Source organism: Sylvia atricapilla, chromosome 14, assembly GCF_009819655.1.
Source record: "Sylvia atricapilla isolate bSylAtr1 chromosome 14, bSylAtr1.pri, whole genome shotgun sequence".
NCBI classification, from domain to species: domain Eukaryota; kingdom Metazoa; phylum Chordata; class Aves; order Passeriformes; family Sylviidae; genus Sylvia; species Sylvia atricapilla.
The window spans coordinates 3,584,527-3,607,979 of NC_089153.1; the positions used below are offsets into that span (position 1 = coordinate 3,584,527).

At 57.2% G+C, this 23,453-nt stretch overlaps 1 protein-coding gene across 1 annotated transcript in view; it reads right to left on the minus strand.

Annotated features, from left to right (window-relative positions):
- Positions 1–3,846: 3,846 nt before the first annotated feature.
- Positions 3,847–23,453, minus strand: part of CXXC5 (CXXC finger protein 5) — a 36,989-nt gene continuing 17,382 nt past the window's right edge. Inside the window, exons 2-3 of the mRNA XM_066328924.1 lie at positions 9,607–10,693; positions 3,847–4,902 (exon numbers count right to left, since the gene is read on the minus strand). Coding sequence (XP_066185021.1) covers positions 4,858–4,902; positions 9,607–10,392 — 831 coding nt within the window. The 5' untranslated portion in view covers positions 10,393–10,693 and the 3' untranslated portion in view covers positions 3,847–4,857. The remainder of the gene's footprint in view (positions 4,903–9,606; positions 10,694–23,453) is intronic.

The following is a 23,453-nucleotide window of genomic DNA, read 5'->3' on the forward strand; positions in this document are numbered from 1 at the left end:
GGGGTGCTGCGGGGGACCTGAGACCCCAAACCGAGACAGCTTCTCCCTGGAGGCAGCACCATGGAGCTGCAGGCAGGATGCCAGGCCTGGTGGTGCTCCCAGGGCAGGAGGACCTGAGGCAGTTTCTGTGCAGAAACCACCCTGTGATGGCTGCAGTGACATCCCCAGCCTCCTTCAGAGCCGCAGCAGGGCGGCCAGCCAGGGCCCTTGGCCAGCTGCAGCTGCAGCTTTCTCTTGCTGGGGACACAGCTCATCCCAGGGTGGGCTGGTGGGATGCAGGGATGGGTGTCAGCTTCCACCTACGAAGTCCTTTCCAAGGATGCTGCTGGGTAAAACATCCTCCTGCCCCAGCTCAGGCATGGGGAGATCTCACTGTGTGGTGATTGGCCAGGAATTCTGGAATTCCCAGAGGTGAAGTGATGCAGATGTCAAGCCTTCATCATGGATAAAGGATCTCCCATGGGTCCTTTTCCCTGAGAAAAGCCCTTTCCAGCCTTGCTCTGGCGCAGAGACAACCCAGCATCCCACAGAACTTGTGGGACCTTCCTCCCCTGTCCCACACCCTGGCATTTGATGTTTGTGGGGAAGAAGCCAACACAGAGCTCATTCCCAGTGGAGAATGTGCAAAGAGACAAGGCATCCTTAGCCCAAATTCGAAAACTCCACAACTTCTTGGAAGAACTTCAGCCTAGGCTGGAAATTGGCCTAGAAAACTGCTGTGATGTGTGTGACACAGGGAAGGTCACCTGGCCAGCTGCAGGGAGCAGAACTTGGGAGGCTTATTTAGATTAATGGTCCCAACTGAGCTGTCGCAGCAGCCCCAGGCTCCGGCCTGAGCCAAGCCAGATGTGTGACAGTGAGCATCCCCCACAGCTGCCCATGCCTGGGGACCCCCAGGACACCTGCATCAGTCCCATCCAAATGCTGTGGGGCTGCCAAAACCCCAACCAAACTGGTGTCAGCTCAGCCCAGGACACGCTGGGAAGCATCCACCATGGCCCAGCCATGTTGGAGATGCTGGATGGCTCTAACACACCTGGCACCGGGGCTGGCTTGTCCCCACAGCCCCCTGCACTGTGTCCCTGCCAAGGAAACGTGAGCAGATCCCACCATGGAGAGGTGGGTGTGAACTGGGTCTTCTCCCAGCAGCCAGGATTGGGTGCTGATGGAGGTTCCCACCCCAGCACCAAGGTGCTGCAGCTCCCCTGCCAAGCCCCCGTCCCCTCGGTGTCCCTGTGCGGGCCGGGAGGTCACGGCTGGCCGGCGGCGCTCACGGCGAAGCCGCCATCCGGCTCAGCTGAAGCGCATTTTGTTCGGCGCTTCCTGCATCCTGCCCCAGCCCCAGGCCGGGCCCGGGTCAGCCCGGGGTCAGCCCGCTGATTGCAGCCGGGGACAGCGGGATGGGGCAGCCCCAGCCCACCGCGCCACGCTGGGACACGGGACACGGGATGGGGACACCCTGCCGCCCAGCCGAGCACCCCACAAAGGGCTGCGGTGCCCCCGTGACAGGACTGGACGTGTCTCTGGCACCGCTGTGGAGTTCCAGTTCCTGCTGCAGCTCACCCCAGAATCCATCCTCCCCAAGCCAGGCCACTCCCCACAGAAACCACCATGGAAAACACCGCTGGCGTCGCCGCTGGACCAGCCCCGCACCAGGTCTGGCCTCACCTGGCATCACTTGCTGGCACCTTCCCGTGCCACCAAGGGCGAGCAGGGATGGGGACACGGCTGTGCCCTCTGTGACAGCACGCCTTAGGGCCACAGGCAGGTTTGGTTGCCCTTCTGCTAACTCTGTTTAATGAGGATGTTAATTAATAGAGACTCAAGGCCAGCCCTTGTGCTAGCGCCCAGGGTTGTCCCTCAGCGCCGTGCCGAGCTCGTTATCATCATCCCGTGTGCCCTGTGTCACCTGGCTGCCAGCGGGCACCCTGGGGACAGCAGCCCTGGGTGCCACTTCCCCACAGCAGCTTTGGGGACGGCGCAGCACAGGGGCTGTGCCGGGTGAGCATGGAGGAGGGGATGGGCTCCCCCTCGGGGGATGCCTGAGGTCCTGCTCGTTAGACAAGGCTCCAGGCCAGCACAGGGCCATCCATCCTCCCACACACTCACCTGGAGGCAGGGATGCAGCCCAGCACGGGGCTGAGCTGGAAGTGGGGTGGAGGGCACCCAGCACCCCAGAGCCCACCTCCTCACCACCCCATGCCACTCACAGGCAGGGTTTGAACCCCGCATGTGATCCTTTTCTCCCAAACCTCTTTTCCTGCATGGGGAAGCCCCTCCTTTCTTTGTCCCCTGCTGATGTCCGTGTCCTCTCTGGCAGCTCCATATCCCTGCTATCCCTCTCCTCCCCTGCCAGTGCCCACCTCCCCTGCTAATGCCCCTGGTCCCTGCCAGCGCGGCACAGCAGGGTTTACTGTGCCATGACGGCATTTCCCCAAGCACAGCTCTGGTGTGGGTGACACAGCCAGACCAGAGTGACACTCCCAGCAGTCCCCAGCCGCAGCTGTGAGTGGGATGAAGCAGCAGCCCCCTGCAGCTCCCTAGGGGAGCAGGGCTGGGGAGGAGACTCCGTGTGCTGCTCCCCAAGACACTCTCCCAGTGTGGGGTAGGGGCTGGCTCCCTCCAGGTGCCAGGACTGTGCCTTCACACAGCCCCAACCCTTAGCCACAGTCATACAGAAACCAGCCAGACTCCTTTTTCCCATCACACCCCCAGCACATTCCTGCTAAGTGCTTTCGGCTGTTAGAACAGCACGGCTTGGGAACCAGTTCCCAGCAGCCCCTTGCCAGTGCCACTCTGGTGGGAGCAGAGCAATGCACCAGAGCCCTGCTGGGGCACGACCAGGGCCTGTCTGTCCCTGCCAGGGTCTGTCTGTCCCTGCAGGCCTTGAGCTGTGTCACCACACTGGCCCGGCTCCATCACTGTCACCATGTGCTGCAGTCATTCCCACACACAGCCCTGGGTTCAGGCTCTGGTGTGACCGGGGTGCCTGGGCTCCAAACCACCCGGAGCTGCAGGAGGGAAACGCTGCTGGAGAGGGCATTTGGGGCAGCTTTCCCCAAGGACTTTCTGCTCCATCCCAGCAGGTCGCTGCCGGGCAGGGACAGAGCCCACGCACCGTCACCCCCCTCCTCCGGGTGCACATCTGGCCAACAGATGCTCGCCCAAACGCTGGCTGGAGCTGGGGACAAAGGCTCTCGCTACCTCCTCCCGGCAAGGCAGAGCCAGCACTGCCGGGTCCAGCCGCATCTACCTCTTGCCAGGCTGGGATGACCCTGGAGAACCTCCAGGGGTCGGGTAGGAGGTTCCCAGCCCACCTGCCCGGCATGATTCCCAGCACAGCACCTCAAGCACCGGCAGCAATCCGATGGCCTGTCCATGGCTGAGCCCATCCAACAGCCCCTCCATCCCAGACGGCTCCTGCTGATCCAGTACCAACCTGAGGCCAGGCTGGAAAGCCATCCCAGAGCCCACTCACCTTTGGGAGCTCAATTTAGACTCCTCCCAACAAAACGAGCCTCACCACGGTTCTCCACGGCACACTAATATTATTTCACCAAAACAAACGGTGTTGGCACTGCTGGGTAAAACTCCAGGCAGGTCAGGCCGGGAAATATCCCCGGGAGGAGCCGAGGCTGGCTTAGGCCAGCAATGCCAGGATTAACCGTGGGGATTTAGCAGCCAGGGTGACTCCAGCTCAGCTCATCACACCGTCCCACCACACTCTGGCATCGTCACTGGCGGGGTCCCCAGAGCCAGCAGGACCATGGCACGTGGGCCACCACCACTGCTGGGGGGCCTGGAGGGCTGGACAGAGGGATGGGAGAGAAATAACCAAGCTGGAAATCATGACACAAAACATGCATTCATTTTATTCACAAAAACAGCCTGGATCGCTAAAACATTACAAACAGCATTTCATTTTAATGATGGAGAGAGCTGGAGAGACGGGGGGTGAACAGAAGAGAAATATCACTTTGCGTAACTGCTTCAGCACAGGTCCTGCAATATTTGTTTTATTTTGATTTTAACTTCTGTAAGTTTACAAAAATTATTTCTAGGAGTAAACCGTTGCAATTAGGAGGATTTTCTGTACGCAGCGTTTCTTGTTCTATATTAATAAACTAACAACGACTCTTTTTTTTGCCTTTCTTTTACTCTTTTTTTTCCTTTTTTTTTGAATTCCGCCAGTTGTGTAGCAATTGTTTTCTTCCACCTTTTATACCGACCCTCTTGTGGGTTAAACTTCCAGAGGTGAATGGCGAGGAGAAGGGATACTACATCGCTTTAAACATATTCTCATTTATAAACATGAAGTTGAGGCATTCTAGAAACTATCCACTCTATTGTATGATGGGAAAGAATCAAATAAAAAGTATAAATGAGGGTGCAATTAAACAACTGTGCTAAATTACAGTAGTGCTTATTAGTAACTAGATTTTAAAAGGTTACTGTAAATTTACATTCCCTACACAAGTACTGCATCTTTCACACATAAACAACATCAACACCAAAACACAGAAAGAAACTGATTGTCCATACTCTGTCTATTAAGTCTTGGTACTTTACAGATCCATTGTTTTTTTCTTTTAATTATTTTTTTTCTTTTTTATTTGAAAAGCAGTTAAATGTCTGACTAGGACTCGAAGATGTTAAAACGAACGCAAAAAAAAAAAAAAAAAAAAGGAAAAAAAAGAAAAAAATTATAAAAACAGGAATGAGATTTGCGAGAAAATATTTTTGGTTCTAAAGAGACACAGGTGCATCCATTCATTTCAGCCAAAAATCCCTTGCCTGAGACAACACAAGCAAGCAGTGACATTGCACTTGGATGACAGAGCTTTGGGATTCCCGTTCCTACTGGAACCATCTGAATGCGGCTCCTGTAGGAAGCATCACCTTCTGGAAAGGAAGAGAGACAGGGAGGGGGACAGGAGAAGAAGGGACAAGGCGTTAGGTGGGGTCCAGCACCGGTCTGCAGCAGCAGGGCTGGGCAGCCCCCCTCACCCCCAGCCCGGCACCCCGCTCCCCAGCCTCGGGGCAGATCCAGCCCGGGCTCAGCACCCTCTGATGCAGCTCTGCATCCCAAGAGTCCCAACCCACGGTGCCAGCAGGAGGGAGAACAGAGTCCCCCTGCTGCCAGACCCCCCCTGGCCGGGCACCAGCACAGCAGCTCAGCCACTGTTCCCACACACCCGTGTCCCCATGTCCCCAAGTCCCCATGCTGCAGCTGGCACCGTGGCACAGCCCCCGGCTTCCCCTCTGGCCAGCAGTGAGCACAGTGGCCAGGAACAACCCAGCACAGTCCCCTCACTGCCAGCCCCCACAGTCCCTGCCGTGGACGGACAGACAGACACCCAGAGGACAGGAGGGTTTAGGAGCGCATTTGGATGGAAACTGGGGCAGGGAATAGGGGCTGGATGGGCCTGGGGACACCAGAGCAGGAGCTGCTCAGGACATGGGACATGCTCAGCCTCAAGGAACAACCTTGACCCCAACAGAGCAACCCCAGGCACCACCAGGTACCTCAGCACCTCACAGGGTAGAGGGATGAGTCCCACCAGGCTCAACCCCATGGCCAATAAAAGGCCCAATAAAGGATGAGATCTCTTAGAAGCCACCTCCAGGAAAGATGGTGTGAGGCCCTGCCCCAGGTAGCACTGAGGTCCTCTAGAAGGAGAACCAGGGATATTTTCCATCTGGATGAGGTGGAAAGCCTGTGGAGTGTTTGTGAGAACATGGGTGGAGTATGCAAGGACCACAACATCTCTCAACGGCAACAGCCCCCAAGCAAGGCTGAGCCGTGCCAGCCAGACACAATCACCACAGGATCACCACACAGTCACCTGAGAGGACCCTTCAGGTCCCACATCTCCAAACAAGCAAGGGACATCAATGGGAAAGGGGCCACAAGTTGCAGTGACAGGCGCAGGCCAGCAGACTGGCTGCCATGGGGCAAGCAGGGGCACAATACTGAGCCTTGTGCAGGGCTGGGATACCTCACATAGCATCCTAAGAGTCAAACCAGACACATTTTGGTCCCTAATTCCATGTAGGAGTCAGGCAGATCTCACTGGGTCCTTGTCTTCGATCAAGACATCTACCCAGCCTCAATGAAAAACCAGAGCAGCAGCACACCATCCCTGCAGGAGGATGTCCCTTTCCACAGGCACAACCCAAACACGGCCCTTGGGCAAGGACAGGGGCACAAAGGGCCAGGATGGGCAAGAGCTGGTGGTGCCCACCAGGCTGCTGACAGATCTCCCCTGCTCCTGCTCCCAGCCCATGTCAGGGAGCAAATTGAGCTGGGGCGGTCACAAGCTGCAGGCATCACCCCTTCCCCAAGGTGGCTATGACACATAATCAGACATCTGAGAAGGCACAAGTGCCTGTGCCCAGCGATGCACAAGGCTGTGGCACTCCACACTGACCACACTGGATCCCACTCAGGGCACTGAATGCAGAACAGGCAGGGCAGAGCAGGCTGGACTCTCCAGCAAGGGCCACCTACCCAGATCCATCATCCCAGAGGAGAGGAAAGTGGGCAGAGGGGGCTCCTCATGGGTCTGGAAGGAGATATCTGATAAATATCTCTGCTCCTTTATTATCAAATGAAAATGGACAACCAGCTCTAATGTGGGAGCCCAGGAGAGATCCCCCTCATCCCCACCATCACAGACTCACAGAATGGTCTAGAGGAGACCTTAAAGATCATCTCATTCCACCCCCTGCCATGGGCAGGGACACCTTGCACCAGACCAGGTTGTTCCAAGCCCTGTCCAACCTGGCCTTGGACACTTCCAGGGATGAGGCAGCCGCAGCTTCTCTGGGCAACCTGTGTGAGAGCCTCAACACCTTCATCATAAACATTTCTACCTTATATCCAACCTAAATCTATCCTCTTTCAGTTTAAAATCCTCACCCCTTGTCCTCCCCAGCCAGAGTCTCTGTGAGGTTGACGTGAGGGTGACAGTGATCCTCACTGGCTCTATCTGGCGCACCAAGGCTCTTCAGCACAGCTTCTCTGGATGGAGAACAGCTCTGATGAGTCAAACCCCAACCATTCACAGCCTCCATGTGACCTACAGCTCTGCAAGACCTGTGCAGGGCTGGCCAGGGTTGCTGGGGTGGCAGAGCCCAGAGGAGCCTGGTCAGTGCAGGGATGTGCTGCTGCCTGCTCCCAACAGCCAACCTGGCCGGTCTGGGGGCCCCAGGCAGCCCCACCACAGCAGGACACCAGCAGTGACCGGTTCTTCAGGCTCTGTAGATGTGCAGATAAAGCTTAATGGCAGCTGAGGGATTTAGCCCTTTTTTTACACCGCCATAAAGGTTTAATTCTATTTTTTTTTACTGCTTGATTTTAGATCAACGTTTGATCATAGCTGCAGCTCCTGTCTGCGCTCTCCGAGGACGTTCCTCTGGATGTGTAGGGGTGGCAGGACAGAGTCACTGTCCTTCTCCTGGGCAATGGCACTGCCCCCAGAGACAGGGACAATGCTTCACAAAGCCTTGTGAATTATTCAGCCCCATATGAAGGGCCACTGAATGGCCCCTTCTGTCCCAGTATCAAGTACAGCAGTGTGATGGCATCCCACCAGGACCAGAAGTCCATGGAACTCTGCATCCTGGCCGTCTTCAGACAGGTCTCCAGCACAGCATAGGTGCTGGTGGCTGCCCTACAACTGGCCAATTTGTATGAGCTGGTTAGATTTAACAACCCAGCTTTGACCCAGGTGACCTGGGACATCAGCTGGGGTCATGGTGTCCTGTCCCAGCCACCACCTTGTACAACCCTACCAAGGCCAACACATGGTGCAAGTGGATGTTCTGAGAGAGGGGATGGTCTGTCATGAAAAGGGGATGATGATGAGTGACCCACACCTGCCCAGGTGTCCATCCCACCAGCACAGTGCCTCTCTTGAGCCTCAACACATCTGGTCACGGCCAGGAGGGATGGGGATTCATCTCTGGTGGGCCCCAACTCTACCAGATGCAGAACCCTATTTCAGTGGCCTCAGTTTCCCAGCCAGTTGTGAGATGGAGAAACCCATCCCAGGGGTGACCATTCCATGGGTTCCTGGTGCTATTTATCACCCCCAGACCCAGCGCTGGGAGAAGGGAACGACTTCCCCGGCTGCTGCGAGCTTCGAGTCTATTGACCCGCTTTAGGACTCTTTGGAAGAAATGAACTTTTTTTTTCCCTCTCTCGCTTTTTCCAGATCACTGACTCAGCAAATTAGAACAAGAATATAATTTAGCAATACAGCGGTTTTTGAAAGACACAGTCCCCCTCTCCTCATCCCCACCGCCCAAATAGATTTTTTTTCCCCTTCAGTATTCATTCAGAGCTGATGCTAATTGAAAAACGTAGAACGTGGCTAAGGGAGTGGGGGCTTTGGTTGCATTGGGACCACCAGAGGATGGGCAAAGCCCTTGTGCCAGGATGCACAATCCAGCCATGCCCAGGTGATGTCTCAGCCTCTGCTGTCTCTCCATGGGGATGTGCTCACCAGAAGGAGGGAGCACACCAGCATGGCTGACAAATGGGGTCAGCTCATGGAAAAATCAACCCTGGCTTCACCACAACACCTGGGTGCGCAGGAGGAGGGAGGCTCTGCCAGAGCAGCGTGTCCATGGGACACCCCTGCCCTGCTGGCACCCAGCCCCACCAATGCCACGCCACCAGCAGCTGCCCACGGCCCCTCATGAGTTTCAGCCCCACACAACCCAAGTCACCAGACTTTGCCTGTAGTTCCCATATGACTGTCACACCTTCCCAGTGGATTTGGCAAGGTGGCACCTCAGCCCAATGGCTCTCCTGCAAAGCCAAGGACATCCACAAGCAGGCCATGGTGGGCAGTGACAGCCCGAGCACCTGGCTCACACCAGGGCACCTGGGCACCCCCAGCAGGAGCAGGGATGTTCCTGGCTCTGTTGGGTGCTGAAACAGGAGCACTGCCAGTGGGGACTGCAGCACTGCTAACACAGGAAATCCAGCTACTGCCTTATGGACTCATCCTGGCCACCCCAGAGGGATGCTGGCCCAGGGAGACCCAGCACAGCCACTGCACTGGGGATGCTGCCCAGTGTACACCGCAGCAGTTTGCTCCCAAAACCAGGGATCGTTGTGCTCCTGCTCAGAGCAGAGTGAGCTGAGGGGAATGGGCTTTGGCTTCACTGTGGCCACAAGTTTCATCATCACCAATTATCCCACAGTCTGCCCCAAAAAGTCATTCCTCTCATCTGGGGTTAGACGTTGCTCCCCAGCTCAGGGAGCTGCTGCCTGCTGAGGACAGGGGATGCTGTCACCAAAACCCCGGCAGAGCCCCGCTGCTGCCTGTGCTTGCAAAGGGGAGAGCAAAGTCCTGCGTGCCCAGAGAAAGACCCCAGCCCTCCTCCCCACACCAATCAACCCCAGAACATAGCAGGGGGTGGGGACTGGGGGCACTGGGCAGAGCACACATCTCAGGGTGAGAGTTGTTAATGGAAAAGGGGAAAATAAAAAAAAAAAGTAAGAAGTACCAGGTGTTTTATTATCTAGGGCAAGATCCAAACCCAGGAGCGCAGCCCGAGGAGGGGTTAGGGTGCCTGAGAGGGGCTGGTTACCTCCAGTGCTGCAGAAGGCTTCTTTTTGAGTTCTTCACATTTTCGGAATTTGCAAATCTGGTGGCCAGTTTTGCGATTCCTACAACTGCTGCACTGCTCGCAGTTTATCCGTCTTCGGCAGGGCGGGCACATGCCGCATCTTTTCCGTTTCTTTTTCCCCGAATTGATGGCAGATGCCAACTCATTCTGCATGGGATACTCTGCCAAGCCAGCCATATGGAGCGCGCTCTCTGCCAGAAACACGCCGGCAGGGGTCATAATGAAAAGGCCTGGGTTGATGGGAAAAGCCCCCAGGTAAGGAAAATCAGAGGGGCCGTTCATTGTCTCTGCAGCTGAGACTGCCTCCATGTCAGAGATACCAGTCCCATGCTCGCTTGTTAGAGGAAGATGCTCCTGTACCACTCTTTTGAGCATTTCTGTCGACTGAGCAAACTGTTGGAGGGCGGTCTGTCCTTCTGAGGAGAGCTCCGACATCCGGTCTAATTTGCTCAGCATACTAGAGATGTTTTTGTGCTTTGAGGTAGAATGACTTTTATCCACAGTCGCATCGTTGCCATTAGCTAAGGGGTTGCCTTTCTCTGAATGTTCGCTTACTGAGCTGCTGCTACCAAAGGTGGAATAGTGGGAGAGTGGACGGGACTTCTTAAGACTTTTGTTCAAAGGTTCACTTATTATTCCACTTTTGTTCCTCCTCTCGGAGTTGACAGGGGGTTGAGAGTCATCTTGGTTATTTTTTTCCGTCTCTGGCTTGTTCCCAGTGTCTTGATGGGAGCCCGAATTTGACATGGTGGCCGGAGCACAACAACCAAATCAACCCCAAAATTTGGAAAAAAAAAAAAAAAAAAAAAAAAAAAAAAAGACGAAAAACCAAAAAAAAAAACAACCCCAAAAAACCCCAAAAACCCACCCCAATGCCAAGGTGAAAGGCCCCCAAAGCCCTTCTGGTAGCACCGGCCCGCCAGCCACCGGGGACGGTCAGACGGGACCGCGCATCAACGGGGCGTCTCCTCCCGCGCCAGCTGCAGAGGACTCAGGGTGCTCTCAGTGCACAGACATACTCTGCGGCTCTGGGACACACCACGCGGCTCTGGAAGGAGAAAAGAAAAGAGAGTTAGCGCTGGCAAGAGCCAACAGGCTTTTCAAAGCGGCTCTTCCTCCCCCTGCCATGAAAATCTCAGTGCTGTGAACAAAGGAACTCCAGGGAACGGACCTCGGTGGAGATCCGTTCCGCTGCTCTCTAAAAGGGTCGCCATCCAGACACAAGTGGGGGGTCACAGGGGAAGTCCTGGCCTGGTAGCAATGGCACTCTGATGCTTAAAGACTCTCTGTGCCCAGCTCTCCTCCCCCAGGGACAGCAGCCCCAGGGAAGTCACGGGGCTCATCTCCCGCTCCGCTCCAGCGGCGTGCGGCCCCACGCCGGATGGGACCGCAGGCTCCAGCGGGACACCAGTAGCTGGAGCTCATGCAAGGGGTGCCTGGTTCCCATCCTGTAGCCACCCTTGTCCCCCAAGCCAAGTGCCATGGAGGCAACACCCCAGCTCCCACAGTCCCAGGGATGATGCTCACCCAGCTCAGGCTAGGCTGCACCCCTTCTCCTCCTCCTCCTCCTCTTTCTCCTCCTGGACCATTGTCCCTGAGGCCGTACTGGGTGGGGGAAGGAGAGCAGCAGTGTCCACCTTCAAGAACCACAGGGATCCATAGCATCCTCCTCTGAACCCCACCAACAGCTGCAGTATTCACCCCAAATCCCATACGGAGCTGCACCATCCAATTCTGAGTCACTTCCAGCACCCACTTCCAAATCCCATGGACAGCCATTGTATCCTCCTCCTAATCTCAGCAAGGGCTGCAGTATCCATGTCCAAACCAAACAGGGAGCTGCAGCATCCGCTTCCAAACCTCATCAGGAGCTACAGTGCCCACCCTCAACCCCACAAGGAGCAGCAGCATCCACCTCCAAACCAATGCTGACCTCCTGCCATTCCCCAGCATGCCCAGCACACATGCCCGGCTGCTCCAGCAGAGCCATGGGCTCAGCAGTGACAGCAAGAGCCTTCCTGGAGCGGATGCTATGCTGCTGTCCCTGGGGCGACTCCGGGGCAGCTGGGCCCAGTGTGGCTGCAAACACTTGTTGTTGTGAAATTCCTCCTCCTCCTCCCTCCGAGCACGCACGCACACAGGCACCGCCAAGTAATCAGGCTTTAGAGGAGAAAAGCTGCAGGGCTTAGTGGAGCAGGAACCCACGTCCCCACCCTGGCGGCAGTTGGGGGAGGGTGGCACTGGGAGGAGGCCCCTCGCCCACCCCATGCCTCCATCCTGGCTATCCCGGCTCCCTCCTCTCCAGAGCCCACACAGAGATGTGGCCATGTGTTGACAGCTCTGCTGAGACCCTCACTCCTGTGTAGGGGTGACGCAGCAGAGCGAGGGGCATCCCTGCACCCCCACACCCCACTCCTGCTCACACATCACCCTTTGGATCCCCTTCTCCAGTGGAACCCCAGGAACTCCACAATAGCCCAGGAGGGCCCTTTCCCACAGACCGAGCTTGGGTGTCGTCGTTAAAACGCTGATGAGGGCAAGGTCCTTGTGCCAGCTACGGTGGTACCGGCTGCGGAAGCAGCCCCGGTGTCTCACTCCGGTGCCAGAGCCGGCTCGCCCACGGAGAAACCCCCCCCGCCCTGGCGCTGAAAACCGCTTGCTTCAGCTGCTGCGGGATTTAAGATGCAGCGCGGATCGATGCAGGGCTTGGGCTCCAGCCGGGAGCTCGCCAGGCCACATGGAGAGGGAGGACTGCGGCGGCAGGGCAGGCTGCCCTTCCCCAGCATCCTGCCACGCCAGGCGGGGAGCTGCTGGGCAGCCGTGGGGTGGGGTGCACCCCAAAGGGGTGACAGGGTGCTGGGAGGACGGGCGAGCTGCTGCCATGCAGCTGAATCACCCGTCCCCTCTGCCCGGGAGGTGGGGGAACCTGTCCCTGGAGACCTTAGGACGGGTCACACCTTAGCGCCGACAGCAACGGGCGCTGGGGCCGGAGCGGGGAGCGCGGCAGGAAAAGCACCGGACGGGAGGATGTGAGATAAAGCGCCCGGTGGTGTTATCTCACGCCTGCCCGCGGCCGCCTTTCCTGCGGCCCTGCGCCTCTTCCGCCCGCCCCGCGCCGTGCCGGGAGCCCAGCGCCCGGCCACCTCGGCCCGGGATTGCCACCCTGTGCCATCAGAGCCACCGTGCCGCGGGGCTGCCGGGGGACTGCGGAGGGTCTCCGGCCACGACTGCTGGAGATGCTCTGCATCGCCCGAGCAAAGAGCTGGCTCATGCCCGCGTGGGTCTCCCCACAGCAGGCTCCAGGTGTCAAAGTGGGGAGGACATCAGCTGAATCCGTGGCCTGGTCACCATTTCCACCGGTTCCCATCTTCTTCTGCAGCCACACATACCATCCAGCTTCCCTGGCTGGTCCCACCATGCCACACGGATCGGGTGCCAGCAGCTCCGAGCCCCCGCTGGCAGCCGCCTCCCACCGGGGCGATGGCTGCACAGCCTGGCACAGCCCCCCCCCCCCCCGAGCACCCGCGGCTGCGGGACAGGGACAGAGCCACCCCCGTCCCCCCGGTGCCGCTCCCCGCACCCATAGGGACAGCGGGCACAGCGCCGTGGCCGCGCTCAGCCCGGGCAGCGCAAGGCAGTGCCCGCTGTTGGCACGGGGCGCGGCGCCGAGCCGTGCCGAGCCGTGCCGAGCCGTGCCAGCGGCGCCACCGCACAATCCCGCCATTGTCCCGGCCGCCGCTTTTCCTCCGCCAGCTCCCACCATCTGCAACCACCCGGCGCTGCCCTCCAGCCCCCGGGGCCACTGCGCCAGCAGGCGCCGGACACCGCGGCCGTGCCAGCTGGGACGGCTGTGTCCCCACACTGTCCTCGCCAGGCACCCCACACCGGGGTGCGGGGGGTACGTGGCTCGTTCACATAAAAGGGGGGTCCCCCACCCTGACACCGTGGGACCACCCAGCACAGCAAATATCGCTGCTCCGCGCCAGCCGCTGCCCGGCCCCGTCGTTAATTGCAGCGGGGGGAGGAATTAATGATCTTAATCCCTTCTTTATGATTGACCCGAGTAAAGACGGTGAGGGCCCCCCCCCCTCCTCGTCCCGTTTCTGCCCCTTTTCCGGCCCCCATCCCTTGGGGAAGGCGCCGGGCAGCGTCATCTGGGTCCCTGTCAGAAGGTGCTTAGTCCCGGCCGCCGCATTAAGGGGCACGTGATGGGCTCCCTCGCCCGGGTCTTTGCACGGGGCAGCTTAACAGCCTGGAGGGACGCCAGGGTTCAAGGGGACACCACCAAGGTCGGGAGGCCCCAACCCACACCCACGGTTCCCAACCCTTTGCGGGACACTATTGCCTCCCCTGAAACCAACCCCCTACCAGGTCCAGGGTCCATAGGCAGGGGGTCCCAGGGTGAGGACAGCACCCGTGGAATGTTTCCCTGAGAAGATTTGGCTGCCCCATCCCTGGAAATGTTATAGGCCAGATTGGAGGGCTACCCAGTTACTCGAGGGTTTGGAGTAACCTGGTCTAGTGGAGCATGTCCCTGCCCAGGGCAGGAGGTGAAATGAGATGATCTTTAAGGACATTTCAAAGCCAAGCATCCAGATTCTAGATTTCATGGGTGACCCCAAAGACGTGCCTCCCACCAGCCTGGAACGCTCAGATGGGGCAAGGCAGCTGGGCTCTCCCATGGCCCTGGGGGATAAAAAATGGGATACTCCTCTACCCAGGTCTTCCCCCAGTTCAGCACCATACCCCCCTCACCTCCTTCACTCTGCCCCAGGGCTCCCTGCACCCCAGCACACAGGGGACAGTTCTGCAATAGTCCTGACAATGCCAAAATAAATAAAGGTTGCAAAAGGATCATCTCTGGTGGTCCGGAAAAACCCCTGCCAGCCGATGGACTCAGAGTCCCCCCAGTTGCAGGCACCATTCACTGTCAGAGGGGAGCAGGAGAGGAACTTCGCTTCTCCTAAAAAAATGACAAGCTGCAAATTCCAGCTGGCTCCCCTGTGTTTTCGCTGCATGGCTGGAAAGCCATCAGCTCCCGCCGACCTAAAAAGTCTCGTCTTCAAGAAAGAACTTCTGCTTTCCTTTAATTTTAAATAAATCACCCTCCTCCCAGAACAGCCGCCGGTTGGTCAGCCGTGCACAGACACGGCGTAAAGGGAGAAGAAAGCAGCAGAGCTGAAGCCGAGCTGCTCCCAGGCTCCGGAAACAAAAGGAGAAAATCAAAATTCGCCTTTTTTCTAATCCCTGGGCGCTGGGTGGGCACTGGGGGCGGTGGCTTTGTCCGCCCACAGCAGACGGAGGACGAGGACGGAAGGGACCCCGGCATCTTTTCAGCCTGGAGAAAGGCTGCAATTGTCCCCTCCGCCGCGTTTTTGTCCCCACTTCCTCCCCCTCGCCTCGTGGCCGCCCGCCCAGCATGGCCCCCACCTCCTCCCCACAGCCATCGATCCCTGCTGAGGGATGGACAGACAGACGGATGGACAGACTCAGCCTTGCCATGGACTGACCAAAGCAGGGCGCCCAACACCAGCATGTGCCCCTCTCGAGGGCATCCCAGGAAAGATGTAGGTCAAGGGAGGCTGCAACCGGAGGCACCTTCCCCTTGCAGCTCCAAAGAGGGGCTGGAGGTGGTCCCTGTGCTCCTCAGCTGCCCTGGCCAACAGTGGACAGGACCTTGAGATGGCCAGGAGCACAGGACCATGGGTGTTGGGCACGATGCATGGGGAGACAAAATACCCTGGAGGCATCCTGGTGTCTGAAACGCATCCCGGGAATGACACCCAGTGGGCAGCACCATTGCCCTGTAGCACTGTCACGAGCCAGAAGGTCCAGCTGCAACCCAGGTCAAAGGCTCAGGAGAACCAGCCCCACCAGAACAAGCCTCACTAGAACAAGGTTCATAGCAGCTCTGACCCCAGCACCACAACAGCTGATTCAGCTCCCAGGTGCCCATTTCTGCAGCACAGTCCAACCTGCTGTTCCCTCCACCAGGTGACACAGGTCAGCCGAAACAGGCGGTGATGTCTTACCCCAGCCTCACCAGCCAGATGTCCAGCAGCAGGTGAACCAAGAGAGAAATCAATCCATGATCTCCCAAGGCTGATTATCCCTACAGGACACCCAGCCATGGTGCCTGATAACCAGGTGCCTGAGGCAAAGACAAGATTGTTGTTTGCAAGCCATCACCTCTGTCAACCCAACAGCCCCCAAGCTCTGCCCCCCGCATTCATCCTCCCAAAAACTGGTCCAGCCAGAAGATCCACTCCTGGATGTACCATGGAAGTTACCATTACCCACCACCTTTTCTCCAGACATTGAGAGGACACCCAGGCCTGGGGGAGGTTTGGGCAGTGCTGTGAATGCTCAGGCTCACCCTGGGTGGGTTAAAGAGCCAGAGGTATGACAGGTCGAGGTATGACAGGTTGCCAGATGGGCAACTCACACGGACATAGTTCATCTCTTGTGTTCCAGAATATCCTTCGAAGGGCCAGTCATGGCAGCCACTCCGCTTGTCTCTGCTGCCGAGGTGGCACTGAGGGATGTTAAGAAGCCAACTCCTGAATTAAAAAGGCTATGGAAGATTAAATCCAGCATCTGGAGTTTGCCCTGGAAGCAGATGGCAAATCGTCATGGTGCACAGAGTGGCTTTCACCCGTCTCCTTCTCACAGGCAGCCACTTGGCCCCGGTGATGTCCCCCAGGAGCAACTCTGGACTTTTACACAGGGTGGGTCAGGATGTGTCCTGCCAGGCAGGGACAGCATGGTGAGGCCATGCCACACCCTGCTGAGCAGGCAGGAGGTGATGCCACCTCTCCAGGAGGGCTCTCTCCACCAGGGATCCAGCAAGGGCATGTTTTTTTCCCACTGGTGCTGGGTTTTTCCATGTAGCCCCATGGCTGCTGCAGGATTCCCAATCTGCTGGCACAGCCACACCCGGCCCCAGAGCCTATCACCAGTGTGCCCTGGACTCCCAAGGACCTTATCATTGTGGAGAGGACAAGGAAGTGCCCAGGGATAGGACTGCCTCCGTGCACATCCTTGAACCTCACCCTGTGGCCCTGGCACAGCTGGAGCCACCCCTCAGGGACCGACCTGCGCCCGGGGCTGCCCCAGCTGGGAGATGTGGCTGCGTCCTGCCTCCACAGGGTGGTGGTTACGGATTAAGGAGTCTTAAATGTCAGACGACCAGGCGCTCCCTAGAAATCCACTTATCTCCGCTGCCACTCGGAGCGGCCAGAGCCGGGCGGTTATGGAGATAACGCGATTTGAAGCGTCCACCCGAGCATTGCAGGGCTGCGGGTGCCCTGCGGACAACGCCAGGCACCTCCTCCCCTCCTCCACTCGCCCAGCTGCTGCCCAGAGAGCCGGGTGATGGCCACGCTGCTCAGCCCGGGGGCTGCACCCACCTGCGTGGTGCCCCCCCTTCCCCAATTCCGGGGGATGAGGGAGGCTTGGCAGCCTCGGTGCTCATCCATCCCCCCCTGTGCCAAAGCTGCACCAATTCGCTGCCCAAATCCTAAAACGACTGTAACTAAAACCTACCAGATTGAGCCTGGGGAAGAGCCCCCCCCGCCTCTCCCCCCTCTCCAAATGGGATTGAACAGATCTGCTCTCGCACGAGCCCAGCTCGCAGCCAAGCAGCATCTGACATTCACGCGCCGTGGCACGGCTCTGCCGCTCGCCCACTCCCCCCGGCTTGGCATCGCCCCGGAGATGCGCCATCAATCCCAGCCCAGCAGAACCCCCCTGTCCTCTGCAAATCCCCTCCAGACCTTCCTGCAGAGACTCACTGGCCCAACTAGTTCCCCATGTTCTGTCCACCAAGTGAAGTCCCCAAGGTGATTCAGGGCAGTGAGGTTCAGGGGACCAGCAGAATGACCCCCAGGCATCAGGGACAGGTGGGCAGGGGCAGGTGCTGCCCAGTGGCAGATGCCAAAAACAACGGGCATCCCAGCAGGACCCCCAAAGAGCTGGGGGGCTGAAGGTGGCTTTGCTCCAGGGAGACCCACACATGGCCTGCCCAGGCCAAGCTAAGATGTGTGAATCACTCTGTTAACAGATGGGGCGATTACAGCGTCAATTACTTGGGGTCTGACCGACAACCAGGTCACGGGGAGACCCATCGGCATGGGCAGAGTGAAGGGAAATTAATTAAAAATAAGGGGAAAAGTTGTTTTCTTGTCAGGCACAGTCGCGTGGGAATACTGGATGGCAAAGAGCCCCAAAGCCATCAGTGCCACCTTCAATGATGTTCCAATCTATATGTGCCACCTCCAAGTGCCATCTCCAATTGTGTCTAAAATCCATTAATGCCACCACAAGTGCCACCTCCAGCAGTGCCCAAATCCATGAGTGCCACCACAAGAGCCACCTCCAGCAGTGCCCAAATCCATCAGTGCCATCTTCAAGAACATCTCCAGCCTGGAGAAGTCCCACTGTGCTCCCAGCTCTCTGCAAACCTCATCCCTCCACATCCCACCAGGCAGCTCCATGGTGGCATAGCACTGAGGTTGCTCCAGCTCCCAGGAAAGCTGGCACTGAGGTGAGCCAGTGCAGCCATGCCAGCACCTGTGTCATTGTCATCACTTGAGAGCGTTGAGGCCAGCTCAGTGCATTTGAGTTTGGCCATTAATGGGTGGCAGGGACCTTATGGTGCTCAGTGATGAGATCCCAAGTGTCCACAATCCCTGTTCCTCAAGGCAACCTCTTTGGAAGAACCACTTTTCCCAGCAGGAAGGCGACGGCCCTGTCGGAAAGCCGCCGGCCTTGTCGGAAAGCGGGTCCGCAGACGGCAGCTATTGACAGATGTCTAAGAGGACGGCGAATAATCCCGTCTTCCTCTGGGAGGATTCGGGTCGCCCTCGCCCTCACCAGGGGTTTATCCATTGTCTGGATCTGCCGGCGGTTGTTATTTTTGGTCAGCACCGCGTTTTGCTTGGCCTCGCCGGCAGGAGGGAAACAGGAGGAAGAAGAAAAAGGGGAGGAAGGCTGCTTGGCCAGGGCTTGGTGGGGGGAAGACCAGCTCAGCTTTGGGAGGGGGCAGTGAGGCACCCCACAGCCCTCAGGGAGTCTGAGTTGGTCTCTTCCCAGCCCCACAGCCTTGCTGAGCACAGCCAAAACTCACCACCGTGATGGGGCTGTCACCATCCCATCCCCACTGGTGCCCAGGAGAGTTGATTCCAGTAAGCCCAGTGGGCCAGAGAGGCTTGAGAGGTTTTGGGGTACAGGTTTTGGGAGGCAGGCAGCAGTCTGGGTTCTTTCTGTCACCAAAACCAAGTGGAGGGGAGTTCTCAGAGGGGTGGGCAAACTCTGCCCACAGGGTCTCACATGTATCTCAGGTCCATGCAGACAAGCAAAAAAAAGCTGGGTATCTTCAAAGAAGACAGATCCTCAAGCTGCCCTGACCCCCTGGGCTGTGGACTCCCATCCCTCACACCTCATCCTCAGTGCTGCAGCATCCCAACAACAGGCCAGCCCCGGTAACTTGGAGCTCACCAACACTGCAGGGTGCAGCTCAGCCAGCCCCTGAGATCTGCACCTCGATCACTACAGGGGCACTGGTGAGACACTGGAACAGGTCACCCAGAGAAGCTGTGGCTGCCCCATCCTTGAAAGTGTCCAAGGCCAGGTTGGATGGGGTTTGGAGAAACCCGGGATAGTGGAAGGTGTCCCTGCTGGGGATTGCAATGAGATGAGCTTTTTTAAGGTCCCTTCCAACCCAAACGATTCCATGATTTTATGGTTCTATCTTGCTGAGACAGGTACAAGGGGAGGCAGAGCTGGGCTAAGAGCATCCAAGAGGATGTTCCTAGGGAGAAGACACAGAAATGCCTCAAGACTTTGCTTCTCCCCCTCTGCCCAACAGTGATGCAAAGAGTATCCCCTCATGGCAGGGCTTGCCATCCTTCTCCACATCTTTCCACCACCTCCCAGTTTGCCTGCAGAGCAGGAAGACAGGATAAAGATGCCTCCCCGCTCCGTGGGATCTCGCTCCTACAAGAGATGGAAGGCATGAGCACAAAACTGCTCTCCCGAGCTTTCCCCACGCTCAGCACCGCTTGTCATTCAAGCAAACCCCGTGGCCTTTAAGCTGCCAAGGTACCAGAGCTGCTCTGGAATCGGAGTTCGCTCGGCTCCTGCCCTGGAGCAAGGAATCTGAAACACTGCCACTGGAAACGAAACAGAGCATCCGTCATTTTACTTGCCAGAAATATATCCAGCCCCCAAAAAAAGAAATACTGCCTGCAAAAGAGCCAGCAACAAAGCCCTCGATTCCACCGGTGAAGCAGAGCCTGGCGTTGGGCATTTCCACTGGAATTCTGATTCTCTGCCCAGTTCAAAATCACCCAAAATAAAACGAGCAGCAGGACCAGGTTATGGCCAGAGGGGCCAGAAGAAGGGCGCCAGGTCATAATCAGAAGCTCCAGCCTAGGATGCTACAAAGAAAATCCATGGGTTTGAAAGGAAAAGAGGCAGGTGGCAGAGGCAGGGCTGGAGGGGATGAAAGGTTCAAAGGAGCACAGCGAAGGCCAGGCAGCCCCGCCTCAGGGATGTCCAGGGGAACCCACCCTGCCCACGGCAGCCTATCCACAATCCTCCCAGGCAGGCAGGTCGTCACCCCCAGCCATTCCCATCCCCAGGAAAAGCAGCAGTGCGTTCCCAGCCAGCCCAGCCCCCAGCCCAGGCACGCCAACCCAAATATCTGCGAGAGGCGCTCCCCTCCCTGGGAACGGCGACTCGCCGCAGAGTTCACATGCCCCAGCAATGCCTGATTAAACTCCCAAACTCCAAGGGAATACCCCTGAGGCTGTCTGAAGATAAGCTAGGAGCTAGGCTGCTCTCAGGAAATGCAGGAACTGGGAAAGAGCAATCCTTTTTTTTTTTTTTTTTTTTTTTTTTTTTTTTTCCTTTTAGATCCAGAATAACACAGAGCAAACCCTGGTGCTCTCTAGCTCAGACACAGGCTGAGCTGTTCTGCACCCCGAGAGCTTCCTGCTCCCCAAGACATCACAGGTGACTGACTCTTGCTGCAGCCAGATCCTGCTGGAGGCATTGGGGATGGAACCAGAGAGGCCAGGACAATTCCAGGCAGCACAGGTGAGCAGGCTGGAAGGTGCTGAACAAAAGGACAGTGCTGGAGCCCTGGCAGAGGGGAGGGTGCTGCCCAGGAAGTTGAGTGCCAGAGCATGTGGACACATGCTGCCAATACCTCCAGGACTGGGATGCCTGGCAGGTGCTCCACCATTCTGGTTCACCCTAGAGAGCACCTCAGGCTCTGGTATCATTTGTCCTCAGGTCTCCTGCACCCTTCACTGTCTTTTCCCCTTCCTTGAGCTTTTCCATGTTGGATGATCACAGCACTAGACCCAGATCTCCCAAGCCAACAGCATGCTCAAGGGCAAGGGCAGTCCAGGAAACCTTGTTAATGCAGCACCCAAAGAAATGGGCACACTGGAGCAACCCGGGATCAAGAGGAACATAATGCTCCTCCCTGCTGCACCTGCTGGATCCCAAGGAGCAAGCAGCATCTCATCCTCCTGGAGAGCAGAGCCACAGGTAAAGATTGTACCATGTCCTGGGGACCAGAGAGCCCCAAGGGTGCCCCATCCTGGCTGATGATGGGGACACTGCAACACTGGCATCAGCGGTGACCAAATGTCCTCAGCCGCAGGGTCTGCCTTCAACCAGGACCATGGCTGGGGAGACCTGCACCCAACACACAGCGTGCTCTCAGGTGAGCAAACACACCTGAGGCCAGAGGACACAATGTACTGACCCAAGCCAAGCTCTCCTTCAGAGATTCCTCTTCTTCAAGAATCAGCCCGAAATGAAAGGCATCTTCCTTCCCCATACATGGCACTAGAGGACAGAAAAACAGCACTGCTGGGCAACCTGCTGGCAAGAGTTCAGGAAACCTGTTCCTGGAATACTGTTCCCAGAAACCTCCCAGGCCTATGATGGGGTGGCAGGGCAGGGAGGTGTTGTACCAAGGCCCAGCTCCTGTATTTGATCAGATGTCAGTCTGACTGCAGAAAACACTGAGACTGCTATGGAGCACTCAGATTGTCCATGGGGGTCCTGCACAGCCATGAGACCCCACCGTGGCCTTTCTGTGCAGGGGGATAAAGACTTCTCACCATGGCCTGTTGAAACAAGACAAGGCACAAGGATTTTAAACTGACAGAGGGCAGGCAGGGGTAGATCTGTGAGGGTGTCACAGATTGCTGTGACTGCCCCATCCCTGGAAGTGTCCAAGGCCAGGTTAGACAGGGCTTGGAGCAACCTGGGACAGTGGAAGGTGTCCCTGCCTATGGTGGGGGGTGGAATGAGAGAGTCTCTTCTGACCCAAAGCATTCTATGGTATTTTTTACAAAGCACACATGGGGGAAGCTGGCAGATCCTAAAGAACTGACCCCAGAACATTTGGAAAGCAGAGCTGGAGTCCAGGGAAGAAGGAAGAGGTCATCATCACCACCACCAGCCACAGCATGAGTCAGGATGGGAGAACCCTCAGCTGAAAGAGCTGCAGGACTCACAGTAAGAAACAGAGAGCTTCACTCTATGACCTCGAGGAGAGCAGCCATGGAAAAACTCATCTACAAGCTGTCACAACACAGAGGAAGATAGGGAAGGGCCATGAGACCGAGCCTGGGGAAGCTGAAGCATGAAGGAAACACTACTTGGTGGGAGCTGGAAAGGGCATATGGCACTGGAGATGTGCTTTGAGGGCACTGACTGCAGGGTGTCAGCCTCTGCCTAGGCTCACTGCTCCTTGCTGGCCCCAAGCTCTGAGAGGCTACAATAAAACTAGAGTGAGATGTCAGTGCTTCTGCCTTCCCTCACTTCCCAGGTGGCAGGCTGGAATGACAAGGAGCAAGTTGGATGTAGTTGGTGACTGCCACATGGTGGTCCAGCCCTTCTCCAGCAAGCCCAGGGTGGGTTCAAGACTCCCAGCCTGCTCCCAGAACCTGCCCGCTGGATTGGTGACCCCCCTGCAAAAGAACTATCTTCCCTCAGCAGGCAAGGGTTTGATCCCTTCTAAACCCAACACCCATATCCCCATCTCCAGATGGGTCTTCCCACAGCACTGGTAAGGTCCTGGCATGGGAGGGAAACTCCAGAGCACAGGGCTCCCAACCAAAGGGGTTCCCACTGCCCGCTCTCAGCTTCTATGATGAACATCCTCCTTGACTTGCTGCTTCCTCAGCCTCCTCCATCCCATCCTCCTCCCTCTTCCCCATGCCAGAGGGTCCTGCACCTTGCCCTCAGTGGCATGATCCATGCAGGATGAGCCCAAGCAAGGCTGGGGGATGAGCTGGGCAGGGAGCACCCACAGAATGCATCCCCCAACAAGCTGGAGCACCAGCAGGTATGGACTCATTGGTGATGGATTCAACAAAAAGAAACCTATCCTTGTGTCTGGAATGAGCCACTGGAATTTTAGGGACTGTCCACAACACCTCCCTCAGTGTTCTGACGAAGATGTTTCCATCCCACAAGCTTCACAGAGACCTGTCTGACAGGGTAGAAGGGGGCTTCCTACCATAGTTCCTGGCACTTTTTGACATAAGGCACATCTAGGTTAAAGGAGAAAAATTCCCAAGCAATTCCTGACCAGGTTCTCCTCGGTCAGTGTGGCTTCCCCATCCCAGACGGACCAACCTGCCCTCCCTGTACTTTTCTCCTGCACACCGTGATGCTGAACGACAGCACCCGGAGGGGGAACACCCTCCTCTGAGGATTTTTCACACACAAAAAAAATGTACTTTTTCACCCTGATGATGCATTTTAACAATGCAACAAAA